At 36.8% G+C, this 14,067-nt stretch overlaps 1 protein-coding gene across 1 annotated transcript in view; it reads right to left on the bottom strand.

Moving 5' to 3' along the window:
• The window catches only part of HAUS6 (HAUS augmin like complex subunit 6), a 42,165-nt gene extending 28,322 nt beyond the window's left edge, over positions 1 to 13,843 (bottom strand). The window contains exons 1-7 of the mRNA XM_065908446.1: positions 13,431 to 13,843; positions 9,791 to 9,886; positions 6,820 to 6,898; positions 6,004 to 6,136; positions 3,131 to 3,278; positions 2,078 to 2,143; positions 1,726 to 1,774 (exon numbers count right to left, since the gene is read on the bottom strand). Of these exons, the coding sequence (XP_065764518.1) occupies positions 1,726 to 1,774; positions 2,078 to 2,143; positions 3,131 to 3,278; positions 6,004 to 6,136; positions 6,820 to 6,898; positions 9,791 to 9,886; positions 13,431 to 13,558 (699 nt within the window). The 5' untranslated portion in view covers positions 13,559 to 13,843. The remainder of the gene's footprint in view (positions 1 to 1,725; positions 1,775 to 2,077; positions 2,144 to 3,130; positions 3,279 to 6,003; positions 6,137 to 6,819; positions 6,899 to 9,790; positions 9,887 to 13,430) is intronic.
• Between the last annotated feature and the right edge of the window lie 224 nt (positions 13,844 to 14,067).

The following is a 14,067-nucleotide window of genomic DNA, read 5'->3' as shown; positions in this document are numbered from 1 at the left end:
TTGGCTGGCCAACTAGAGATCTCACAGGATGGCATTTCCTTGGTGAATGTACAAAGATCCAGGATCTGGGTCTCAGATTTTTCAAGTCTAGAAATTTTATCTTGTCAATGGCTCAAAGTTGACTCAGGGAAACTAAATATTACCTAAACTCAAGAGAGATAGCTGTGAATTTAAGACTCTGCACTCCCAATACAAGACCCCAGGTTCAATCCCTGGTCAGGGAGCTAGATATCATAAGCCACAACTAAAGATTTTACATTCCACAACTAAGACAAATAAATATATAAATTTTTTTGCTATGAAAACTCTTAATGGATTTCATACCAACCAAACCTATTAAGCTTACAATCAAAGATACTACGTTCAACAACAGGAATATTCATATTCAATGAACTAGAAGCTCCATAAAGGAAGTGACTCTGCCTGTTTTCTTCAATGCTCTAGCCCATAATATCTAGAAGAATGTCTAGCAAGTGATCAATAAATAGTCACTGAATTAATGAATAATTATTTCCTGTTGTTGTTTAGTCACTAAGTTGTGTCTGACTCTGCAATTCCATGGACTGCAGCACACCAGGCTTCCCTGTCCTTCACTATCACCTGGAGTTTCCTCGGATTCATGTCCATTGAGTCAGAGATGCCACCCCAGTCTCCTTTGCCATCAATCTTTCCCAGCATCAGAGTCTTTTCCAATGAGTCAGCTCTTTGCACTATGGGGTCAAATTACTGGAGTTTCAGCTTCAGTCCTTCCAGTGAATATTCAGAGTTGATTTCCCTTAGGATTGACTAACTTGATCTCCTTGTAGTCCAAGGGACTCTCAAGAGTCTTCTCCAACATCACAGTTCAAAAGCATCAATTCTTCAGCGCTCAGCCTTCTTTATGCTCCAACTCTCACATCCATACAAGACTACTGGAAAAACCACAGCTTTGACTATCCAAACCTGTGTTGGCAAAGTAATGTCTCTGCTTTTTAATATACTGTCTAGGTTTATCATAGCTTTTCTTCCAAGGAGCAAGTGTCTTTTAATTTCATGGCTGCAGTCACCATCTGCAGTGATTTTGGAGCCCAAGAAAATAAAATCTGACACTGCTTCCACTTTTCCCCCTCCTATTTGCCATGAAGTGATAGGGCCAGATTCATGACCCCGAGGAGGGCACTCACCTTTTCCAATGACAAACTGCCTAAAAAGTCAAATCAATACTCCAAAGCAGCTTGGTGACCACAGAATAACAAAGAGCTTGGGAGAGATTTCATCCAAATACAAAGATCTAAGAAAACACTCCTACTGCACATTTGTTAAAGCCAACCTCTGAAAGTCTCAGATCATCTATATCTACCAGATTCTTCATGCCAGTCTCAATGTGACTTCTCATTTTTCTTCCAAACTTACCACTATCCTCCTTCAAATCAAGTATTTTTTGCTTAGATAAATATTACTGATTAAGTTACAATCAAACTGAACCTTCCTTGCTAGAGTGAAGATTTTAAATTAACCAAATTTAAAACTGTGTTTATACATTTAGTCTGATTGATTATAAGCTAATTTTTTCCATTATATTCAAGTGTCTGAAAGGCACCTGATACTTTTATGTCCATACAACTTATGAGTTAAAAAAAAGTATAACAATGTTACAAAAAGATACATACATGAGTTCAATTAAGTAAGTAAACACTGCATATCACAAAAGCAAGATTAAATTTCTCCCTTCAAAAGTTGTCTCACCTTTTGAATTTTCTCTTGTATATTACTTTGGTCATCACAGGGTTCCATTCTAGTTAAAAATTAAATAATCTCATTAGTCAATTAAAAAATAATGGTAACTTACCATCCAAAGAGCTAATTAATCTGCAAACCCAGCCACTAACCACCATTCCTATTGAAAGCAAAAATAAAACTCAACCTCAAAGCTACCATAATTTATTAGAAGAACTGGACTAGGAATCTATGTTTTTGTCTTATTATCAACTAGGTATTGAAATGTTATTTTAACTAATCTCATTTTTTTTTTTAACCTATAACATGCAGGAGGTTAAACTAATACTTCAGGCAACTTTCAGTTCTAGAAGTCACTTACTTGTTTATTTGGTTTTGCAGTCCCATACATTCCGATCTCAAATTTCGTACCTGTTTAACTGACAATCTGCAACAAAACAATCAAAATGACAGCTACAATTCTACTACAACAGTGTAGCCCACTTTGATATTTCCCCCCATTTCATATCTTTACTCAAGGCTTCTAAGGGCTACTCTTCCAAATATACTAGTAACTAGTCTTAAAGGGGCTCTAGACTCCCTTTAAGAATTACAAGAGTGATTTAACATATAGGCAGGACTATTGAGATAAACCAGAACTTCTTGGTTTATAAACTCTGACTTCAGGTAAAAATGCTGGAGGTCAGACTACTCTGCTCTCTTATCATATTCTTAGGGGATAAATTTAAATGTTACTTAAGGCAGGCAACACTGCAGTTTTAAGGAGATTTAAAAGGATTTTTTAGCTTTCATAATAGATAAGACAGCATTTAAAAAGCTATCTTACTACAGTTGTTTACAATTATTAAAAATCTGACATAATCTGTGTCTTGGGAGTAAGAACCTTGCCTCTTTGTTTAATGCTGTAGAACCAGTGTATAACCAATATCTGGCACACAGAGGTACAAATAAAAAAAATGTGCTGAATAAATGAACATAAATAAATATAAGACAATATAAAATGGCTAAAGAAACCAGCATACCTTCTCAACAGATGCTAAGCAGACATTAAAAGTAATACATTAAAGCAATATGGAAAAATTTACAGAATAAAATATCAAGAGAAAAAAGGATACAAATTAGAATGAGCACTATAATTACAGCTTAAAATTTTATTTCCACGTTTAAAAGAAAAAAACACCTGAAGAAACTGAATTTTTGAACAAAAATGATACCGTCCTTTTCTCTAAACTTTCATTTACAGCATGCCTAAAGTACTTTATTCAGAAGTGATCAGGCTTTAAAATGGAAAGATAAAAGATAGTTGCCAAGAGGTTTTAAGGTATTCATGAATTACTGCCACCGAAGGGATACTGATGACATTTGTTCAAAAAGAAAGGAATTTTCATTTTCTAACTATCAAAGTATTACTTACTGTGCATTTTCTTGATATTTTCGGGTAACAAAATCTTCTCTTTGCAAAACTTGTAAAAATCTATTACGTGCTACAAGGCATCTGGCAAGGCATACGTGCAAATCTTGTGGTTTCACATTAAAAGTCTCTGTAAAACGTATAGAAGAATCTACATGGAAGATAAAATACAGAAAACTTAGACTTGTGCTGTGCTGTGCTTAGTTGCTCAGCCATGTCTGACTCTGCAACCCATGGACTGTAGCCCACCAGGCTCCTCTGTCCATGGCGATTCTCCATGCAAGAATACTCAAGTTGGCTGCCGTGCCTTCCTCCAGGGGATCTCCCCAACCCAGGGATCGAACCCAAGTCTCCAACATTACAGGCAGATTTTTTACCATCTGAGCCACAAGGAAAGCCCAAACTTAGACTTACAAGCTAATAAATATAAAAAATGTGAGACTGTTGAGAAATTAACAACCTCACTTAACTAACAACTCCTTAACAGCTGGTATGACAATACACACAAAGATACAACTCATTTCAATAAAAGCAAGGATGACCTGTTTTTTAAAGAAGGCAACTAAAAAAGGATTGGGGACTTCCCAGATGGTACAGTGGGTAAAGAATCTGCCTGCCAATGCACAAGATATAAGAGAGAATAGTTTGATCCCTGGGTCAGGAAGATCACCTGGTGTAGGAAATGGCAACCCACTCCAGTATTTTTGCCTGAAAAATTCCATGGACAGAAAGAGCCTGGCAGACTATGATCCATGGGATCGCAAAGAGTGTGACATAACTAAATGACTGAACATATACAAAAAAGGATTATCTGAAGTTGAGTTATTTTACATAACTAAAAATTTTTAGAATCCATCTGCCCAAAATAATTCTTATTATCACAGCACAAAACATCCATGAAAAAATATGCTGTTACACATAAGCAACTTCTTAACACACCTTTTAACAACAAAGGAAGAAAATTAGAAGGGATGAGATGAGATCACATCACCTTCATTGCTGCCATCAGCCTACTTTTCTTCCTAGTAAGACCAACAGGACAAGACAACCAAATAAAACCAACCTCCATTTCTCAAGTAATTCTTGGCTATGTTACTAATGATCAAAGCAGACCCTGAGAAAAATTCATCCAAACATTTTAGAGTTAGGGTTTTCACATGCAATAAAATGTAATAAATCCTACTTTAAGATGGTTAATACAATAAAGATAAGTATGCTGGAAAACAATGGCCTCACACCATACTTAACATGACAAATCCATGTGCTAGATCACCCACAAAAAATAATCAAAAATTCTAAATATTTAACAGGAGATGAGCTTATTGGATATAGAAGTCATCCATAAACTGAATATGATCAATGAAACTGCTTTAAAAAAGAAATCAGATAACCCATGCCTAAAAGTTTTATGTACAATAAACTCTTGCCAAATCCAAATACACATGATTCATATAAAATAGTTTGGGTTACATGTAACTAAAAAGAATCATCTAATAGAAAAACTGGTAAAGTGCTCATGCACATTAAATTTAAAATATGCAAATACTTATAAAATGAGATCACATGTACATGTTTTAAAAAACCATGCAGGGAAGATAAACTAGAAAAAATGTACTGTACATATATGTATATACACAAATATATATACGCACAAACACAATATGTACTTTGAACACACACAAATGATATATGTATAAAGTTTGTCATTGTACAGTTGTTTTTATAGCAAAATATTAGGGGGGAAAAAAAGCCAAATTTCTGTCAAAACAAATGTGTGATTAAATACTCTATGACACAAATACCCAGTTCCAAAGAGAGAAAAAGAATAAGATCTATGAACTGATATGTGATGATCTCCAATATACACTGTTACATAAAAAACATAAGAATGAAAACCATCACCATTTAGGGTTTAAAAAGAATATATACATATTTGCCAGAATTACTGATTCCAATGGCTGCTTCTGAAAAGGGTATCCAGATAACCTAGATTATAGATAGCACCTCTACAGATATCACTAGACAGTCAGAGGTGCAAGACACTTTTCACTTTCTGAATTTTGAATCATGAGAATGTATTACTTACTCAAAATAATTAAAATGTACAATATGACACTAAAAAAACAAACAACAACAACAAACACCTAAAAGAAATCAAAATGTCAGCAGTGGTTATCTCTAGAAACTGGAAGATGGGATTGTACTGTACCAACGTTTTCATCTTTTTCCTCCCATGTTTTAAGAGCATAACTCAATTAAACAGAGCACCTTATTTAATAAGCTACAAATGGCATTAAGTCTTAGCGTAAAAATCCAGTATTTTGTTTCTAAGATTTAGTAAATAGATAAAATCCCTTTAAAACACAATTTCAAACCAAAATATTCCAACACATTGCCAGTAGCCAAACTAAATCTCTAACAAATTCAATACAGCATTTAATACAATGTATTATAGGCAAACTATAACCGGTAGGCCTAACGTGGCCCATTTTTGTGAGGTCAGAAAACTAGGCCTGCTTTCTACATTTTTAAAGGGTTGTATTACAAAAAAATTTTTTTTTAATTCAGAGAGGTGTATGTGACAGAGACTCTTATGTGGTCCACAAAGTGTAAAATATTCACTGTCAGATCTCACATAGAAAATGTTCCCCAACCCTGTATTAGAACATAATAATCCACATTGCTACTTATGTTCATTATGACGGGATTTCAAACTGCAGTTCCAATAAAATATTAACTATTTGCCTTTTGAGATAAAGTAATATCTTTATCTTCCCTTATTTTATTAAACTCTCTTGATGATTTACAAATTATAAGAAATAATAAAAACCAAGAATCAAAGTGAAAAAAAAAATCTTACCATAAGCTTAACTTACTTTTAGAATGGGTTTTTATATATTTTACTGCAACAAATCTTGCAAAGTGATACATTATATGAATAAACTTAGGACCAACGGGAAATAGAAATAGTGAACCAACAACTTGAGGAAAGCTACTTCCACATTCGGCCTATGATAAAAGGAAATAAGACAATTTAAAGACATTATCAACGATAACCTTTATATTTACATCATACTGTTTTTGAAGCACAACAGGATTTATCAGAATTATTCCATTTGAACCACAAGTTAAATTTTTGAATCTTTCTAAGCTCTTGGTAGATTCAGTCACAAAAAGTAATTAAAGTCACAATTATTGATACTATTTGGGGACACAAGCTAAAATAATCTACAGTCAAAATTATTTCTTTAAATAAAAACTGTTATATAAATTCCTAAGAACTCAAAAACCTATTTCCAAGGCACTTAGTCAAAAAACTGGTTTCCCAGAAACAGAGTCCCAATCAAAACCACCAGAAAGTATTATTCTGATATTTCTTATTTATACTGTTAGCATAAAAGCATTAAGATTTCACCTTTAAAAAAATTAATGTACCTCAATAAAGCCAGACCAAAAACTGCAGTTTTCAACTGCTCAAAAGTTTGCATCTTTTATGGAGAAGGAAATGGCAACCCACTCCAATATTCTTGCCTGTAAAAGTCCATGGACAGAGGAGCCTGGAGGGCTGAAGTCCATGGGGTTACATGACTGAGCATGTGTGCACGAGGGTGGAGGGAGATGGGTTGGTAGCAATAAACTGGTAGAACTTTAAAAAAAAAAAAGTTTGCATCTTTTAGAAAGAAAATACTTACAGAAATCTTTTTTAGCCATTCACAGAAAAGTTTTCGGAATTCAACATCACGTTTTTGATCAAATGGAGGCCAACAATGTCTTTAAAACAAAAATAAAAATTAGAATTATGAACAAAAAAACAAACTCAGCAAAACTTTAAAATATCAAATTTATCTCCTAGCTCAGCTGATAAAGAATCTGCCTGCAATGCAGGAGATCCTGGTTCAAGTCCTGGGTCAGGAAGATCCACTGAAAAAGGGATAGGCTACTGACTCCAGTATTCTTGGGCTTCCCTGGTGGCTCAGCTGGTAAAGAATCCACCTGCAATGTGGGAGACCTGGGTTTGATCCCTGGATTGGGAAGATCCCCTGGAGAAGGGAATGGCCACCCACTTCAGTATTCTTGCCTAGAGAATTACATGGACTACAGTCTATGGGTTACAAAGAGTCAGACACAAAGGAGTGACTTTCACTCACTCACTCACTCACTAGAAACATTATTGCTAAATCAAGGTTAACATTGTTGGCTTAAAACTCAACATTCAGAAAACAAAAGATCATGGCATCCAGTCCCATAACTTAATGGCAAATAGATAGGAAAACAACGGCAACAGTGACAGACTTTATTTTCTTGGGCTCCAAAATCACTGCAGATAGTTACTACAGCCATGAAATTAAAAGACACTGCTCCTTGGAAGAAAAGCTATGACCAACCTAGACAGCATATTAAAAAGCAGAGACATTACTTTACCAACAAAGGGCCATCCAGTCTCAGCTATGGTTTTTCCAGTAGTCATGTATAGATGTAAGAGTTGGACAATAAAGAAAGTTGAGTGCCAAAGAATAGATGCTTTTGAACTATGGTGTTAGAGAAGACTCTTGAGAGTCCCTTGGACTGCAAGGAGATCCAACCAGTCAATCCTAAAGGAAATCAGTACTGAATATTCATTGGAAGGACTGATACTGAAGCTGAAACTCCAATACTTTGGCCACCTGAGGCAAAGAAGTAACTCACTGGAAAAAACCCTGATGCTGGGAGGGACTGGGGGCAGGAGGAGAAGGGGACGACAGAGAATGAGACAGTTGGATGGCATCACCAACTCGATGGACATGAGTTTGAGCAGGCTCCAGGAGTTGGTGATAGACAGGGAAGCCTGGCATGCTGCAGTCCATGGGGTCATAAGAGTCAGACACGCTGAGTGACTGAACTGAACTGAAGGTTAACATTTCATAAATTTCAACTAAAGAGAGACGAACTTGTAAGAAATGAGGTCTTTTTCTTTATAAACATCAGGGTTAAACTCCGTTTAGTGTGAATAATCAATGAATACATAGGGATGAATACAGGAATGAATCACTATTAAAATTACTGAAAATTAGTTAAAGAAGACTATATGCTCAATGAATTTAGCAGGCTAACACATAAAAATAGTGTAAATAAATTAGTATGTTAAGCCTGGGGCAAAAGAGAGAAACATAATGGTTACACATGAAAAGCACAAGAAGAATGGCCTAAGAGAGCATGACCCCTAGGGATAACCCATATCACAGTCAGCAGGTGCTACTGTTTTGTGAACAAACAAGATATAAAATTATTAAAAATTCAGTTTTAGTAGAAAATAATGGATTTTAAAATTTGCCTATTGCTTAGCACTGATAATCAGTTTTATCTAAATTTTTATTCTGAGGCATAATTATTTGCTGAGGGCCCCATATTTTTCATATTTCTATAGCATAACATACCTTGTGTATTCACAGAAAAAAATTAAGTATGCATAGAAAAAAGATTAAAATAACAACAGTGAAACACTGAAATAACAACAGTGATATTCTCTAGTTGGGTTTAAGAATGATTTTTCTTTAACTTTTTCTGTATTTGCTGAATTGTTTTAAATAAGCTCTATTTTGTTTATAATGAGGGGGAAAAAATCCAAAAATCTATTTTTATCTGAGCAGGGGAAGCCCTATAACTTAGTGATGCCTGAATGCCTGCTAAGTTGCTTCAGTTGTGTCTGACTCTTTATAACCCTCTGGACTGTAGCCTGCCAGGCTCCTCTGTTCATGGATTCTCCAGGCAAGAATACTAGAGTGGGTTGTCATGCCCTCCTCCAGGGGATCTTCTCAACCCAGGGATTGAAGCCCCATCTCCTGCATTGCAGTCAGATTCTTTACTGCTGAACCACCAGGGAAGCCCATAACATAGTGATAGGGATTTCCAAAATATGTTTCAAATATACTTGTTCTCTTGGTTACTCAAAACTTTAACTGAAGGCAAGACTATTAAATTATCATAAATAAAAACAATGGTCTTACTATTTAAGAGAATGATGATGCAACATAAATATTAAAACAAATCTGAACATTTTTTACAACAGATGAAACCCACCTACAAAATAACTTGGAATCAAGGTTAGTGATTATTCATTTTTATCTCTTCTTATACTATTTAATATACAACAGTATAGGACAATAGGCTAAACTTAATAGGAATGATCTTTGTCTATAGCACTTCACACTTCTTCATATCATGACAAATAATAACAATTTACAATAATACAATAATACAATAACAATAATAACGATTTACAGAGATTTTAGGAAATAAAAACAAGACAAAACAAACAATACTGCCTATTAAAAAAAGGAGTAAAGGAGTAAACAAAAGGAATAAACAACAAAAATTAAAACATAATTAAGTGCATGGCTAGATTAGTATCAATTAAGTATTCTAATAATTAAGACTATGAAAAAGTTAGGGATTATATATGTATAAAATGAAATCCATGTTACTTATGAAATCTACCATGAATTCAAGTACTGAAAAAAAGGACTCAGATTAATAAAGGTTAAGTACTAAATCTGTAAGACCCAAACCTAACTTTTTTAACATACATTAAATAGTTGAAAGCCAAAGTTGAAATTCTCACCATACCAAGTGATAATCCCTTTTTTAAGTCCCTTACAAAAATAAAATGAAATAACTTTTACTCACTTGAAAACTTCTTTGGTGAGAGACTTGTCAAGTGTTTGAAACAAAAAATAAGAAACTATGTGAAAGGCATCACGGTTCAGCTTGTCAAACATGTTCCTATTGTTTAAAAGGAAATAAAGGCAGGAAAAAAGAAAAGGTTAATAAAACTAAGTATCACAAAAGGCTGTGTAAGAGTCTGACACAAATTAGTTTTCATTCTGTTCAGAGGTCAAAACAAATTAATTTTTCTATTTCATGTATACATTTGTAACCAATTAAGAAACACATGCAAGTTTTTATATTTTGGTTCTGAAAATAATGATCAAATAGAAGAAAACTGGTAGAACTTTATTTCAATGAACACATTCTACAAAAAGAAAAGGAAAGTCTAATCAGGCGAAGAGAAAACCATGGCTAAGATAAGTGAAGATGTGATACCAACCAACATTTTCTGACAATAAAAGACAAAATTTATTGACTTTATTAGTCAGGTATTATTTTAACTAAGCCTTTTACAAGCAGTAACTCAGCTAATCTCCACTAGTCATATGAAGTTAGTAACTGTACTTGCAGCTTTAACATGAAGTATTTTATTTAATCTCAACAACATTAGAAAGTAGTTTTATTTTCCTCATAATACAGATGACATAACAAATAGATCTAAGTACCTCGGTGAACACAAAAAGCTATTTTCCTGAAATAAACTTTTTAAGTTGAAAAAATATTAACATTAAAATTCCCACGCTTAACATTTTGTCAAACAACTCTTATCCTTGGAATGTTTCTATTCCTCAAAAAAATACAAATAAAGTTCCTACCTCCTTATCCTCTCTCAAACCTGTTATTTTTTTTTCCATAGTACCCTGTTCTCTTCAACACTTCTAATTTTTAAAAAGATAACCTTTAAAGAAAGGTTTGTTCACCCACCAGACTAAAATTTTATAAGGTAAAAGTTTATGTTTGTTCTGTTCACCACTGTATACCCAGGTCCAATACTGTGTTCAATTAATATCTGTTGAGTAAACAAGTGAATGAATCACCTTTTCTTTCCATTCCCACTGCCTTCCGTAGTTTAGGTCTACCTAACTGCAAAGCCACTCTAATCCATTCTCTGTAATGCAACCAGCGTGATTTTTCCAAAATGCAAATCTCTGGGGCAAATATCTAGCAATGGAATTACTTGATCATATGTTAAGTGTACATTTAACTTTACAAGCAAAGTGACTATGCAATTCCATGCTCACAGAAACTAGGAACACATAAAATTTTGCACCAACATATATAAGTGAATCTGGGACTTCCCTGATGGTCCAGTGATTAAGACTCCACACCCCACTGCACAGGGTGTGAGTTCGATTCCTGGCCAGGAAACTAAGATCCCTGCATGCTGCATGATACACACAGCACAGCCTCTGTGTGTGTGTGTGTGTGTGTGTGTGTGTGCGCGCACACACACACACACACACACACACACACATGCATATTAAAAAGCAAAGACATTACTTTGCCAACAAAGTTCCATCTAGTCAAAGCTATGGCTTTTTCCAGTAGTCATGTATGAATGTGAGAGTTGGACTATAAAGAAAGCTAAGTGGCAAAGAATTGATGTTTTTGAACTGTGGTGTGGGAGAAGGCTCTTGAGAGTCCCTTGGACGGTATGGAGATCAAACCAGTCAATCCTAAAGGAAATCAGTCCTGAATATTCATTGAAAGGACTGATGCTAAAGCTGAAACTCCAATACTCTGGTCACCTGATGAGAAGATCTGCCCCTGACCCTGATGCTAGGAAAGACTGAAGGCAGGAGGAGAAGGGGACGACAAGAGGATGAGATGGCTAGATGGCATCACCTACTCAATGGACATGAGTTTGAGCAAGCTCCGGGAGTTGGTGATGGATAGGGAAGCCTGGCACACTACAGTCCATGGGGTCACAAAGAATTGAACACGACTGAGTGACTGGACTGAACTGAAGTGACGTGTGTGTGTGTGTGAGAATCAAATAAGTGAATCAAATTTTTTTAAATTTTAAAGCAAATTTGATGCCACATTCATGCTTAAAGAATTTTAAAGGGGATGTCTGTTTCAAAAGAGTAGATTCCTCCCACTAACCGAGAGGACTCTAAAGGCATGGTGGGGGAGGTGGGGGGGGGGTGGAAATCTATGACAATGTTTAAAAAAAAAAAAAAGATCATCACTGAACCAAAACTTGACTGATTTTAGTTAATTTTCAAAGGCAGAAAGCAGACTGCAATTGTATAAACCAGGGCAGAGAAAACACTAAGATTGCCAAAAGAATAGAGAGGATACACTGACAATGGGAATCATTCTCAGTGGAGGCCTCAAGAAGATTTAAACTCCTCTGCCATATTTTGGGGCATCAAGTCATGTGAGATAAATGGAACATTTATTAATACATAATCATAACTTGATAAATGCTACCCATTGGATGTCAATTTTTAGGCTAGAGGAAGCATTTCTATATATAAAAAGTAGTAACTTCTAAACAAATAGTTCCCCAGCAAAACTATTATAATTACAGCTCTAAACCTTGACAGCAGGTGCTCACTTGTATCCCACCAACTGGAGCACTGTCGGGCTCCTCCATCCATGGGACTCTCCAGGCAAGAAGGTTGGAGTGGGTTGCCATTTCCTTCTCCAGGGGATCTTTCCCACCCAGGGTTCCAACCAGTGTCTCTTACATTGGCAGGCAGACTCTTTACCACTGAGCCACCAGGGAAGCCCTACACCCATTTTACTGATGAGGAAACTAAGGCACAGAGAGGTTAGGAGTCCCTAAACCTTGACAGTAAAACAATTTTAATACAGCTGAAAAAGTCAAGAAAAGGGAGAAGGCAAAAGAGGGTAGGTAAGTGTAGATGAACTAATTTTCGTATAAAGAAAAAGCCACCTCCATTGTGAAATTACTTAGCGGGAAATCAAGAGATATTTTTAAGATTTATACATCAAGAAATAGAGGACTATGCACATTATTTAAATAATGACACAAGAAGGATGGAAATAACGTAATTACAAAAGTCAAGAAGATTGAGAATAGGAAATAGTCTATGTATCCCAAATTTTCGTTGGCCTTCAGTGGGAAAGATAATACTGGGTAAAGTTGCTAAGACACAGAAATATAAACAAAGTTTCTTTTTATAATGAGACTGTAACATTTGTAGCAGAGTAGGAAGGAGCATTTACTTTTCAGCTTAGTACCACCCTCCACTGTTTTTTTGCTAACTGTGGCGTCCTTCAGTCTAATCCAATAAGTAAAATGTATAAACTAAAGAGCAACTAATTTAAAAAGGCCGCCTTGAGTCCTAACGGCGTTTCTATACAATGGAAGGCGTTGGCTCTCCGTTACCAAATCGCCACCTCTCCCTCGTCTACACAGACCAACCAGCTTCACGACCAAACCAGGCCTAAGCCGCCCCTCCAGTTTCGCCCCTGCAGCAGACTCTACTCCCTACAAAGTGCTCCCGGCAAGGCTCCATAACGGACAGTCCCTGCCGCCAGGTCAGCTGCCGCTGGAAGCAGAGGCTTTCTAGCCAGTGCCGGACCACAGTAACCGACTACTTATCAACCCGCCGGTAGCAACAGGGCGGGCTGCGCCAACGGAACCAGTCTCAGACTCCCCCGCCGCCAGCCCAGTCCTCCTTACACTCCGAAGTGCGCGTGTGACACAGTATTTCCACAGGCTATGGTCTCCAGACAAGGCTCGAAGCCGAGCGCCTGCAGGTACATCCACAGACGCGCCTTTTCGAAAGAAGTGACCCAGGCCGAGCTCATCTTCGCGGTAGCCAGGGCCCGGCAAAGAAAGAAAGCACAGGCTCCAGGGACTGAGAGGGCCCTTCAGGCTTCTTCCCTAAGGGCAGCCTAAGGTGGCGGCGGCCCCTCCATTGCCATTGATCCTCTCTCGTTCGGAGCCATTTCGCCTCAAATGGCCTCAAGTAGCCTGAAATCCTAAAGTCTCGGGAAAATAGAACCTCTAACTGTAGTACCGCACAGCGGCCAGAGCGAAGACACCACAAACCGAGCGTCCCGCGCTTCCGGAAGACGCCGCCTGGCTGCCGGGGGAGGACGGGCTTCCTGAGAGGATTGTATCTCCCGCCATGCAATGCGCCCTCCCCTCGGTCTTTTCCGCGCAAGACCGACGGAGAACAACAAGACCCACAAGGCTTTGCGGGGCTGGCGAACTTTCTCGCGCTTGCACGGCATTCTTTGGCTTCGCGCTTTCTGACTCTTTTTGTCTGAGCTCTGTGGTTCCTTTTGCTCGTATATGCCTACTACGTCAGATA

The sequence above is a fragment of the Muntiacus reevesi genome, chromosome 17 (assembly GCF_963930625.1).
Source record: "Muntiacus reevesi chromosome 17, mMunRee1.1, whole genome shotgun sequence".
In the NCBI taxonomy this organism is placed as follows: Eukaryota; Metazoa; Chordata; class Mammalia; order Artiodactyla; family Cervidae; genus Muntiacus; species Muntiacus reevesi.
The sequence above is the reverse complement of the archived record's forward strand: the minus strand, read 5'-3'. Positions and strand labels throughout refer to the sequence as shown.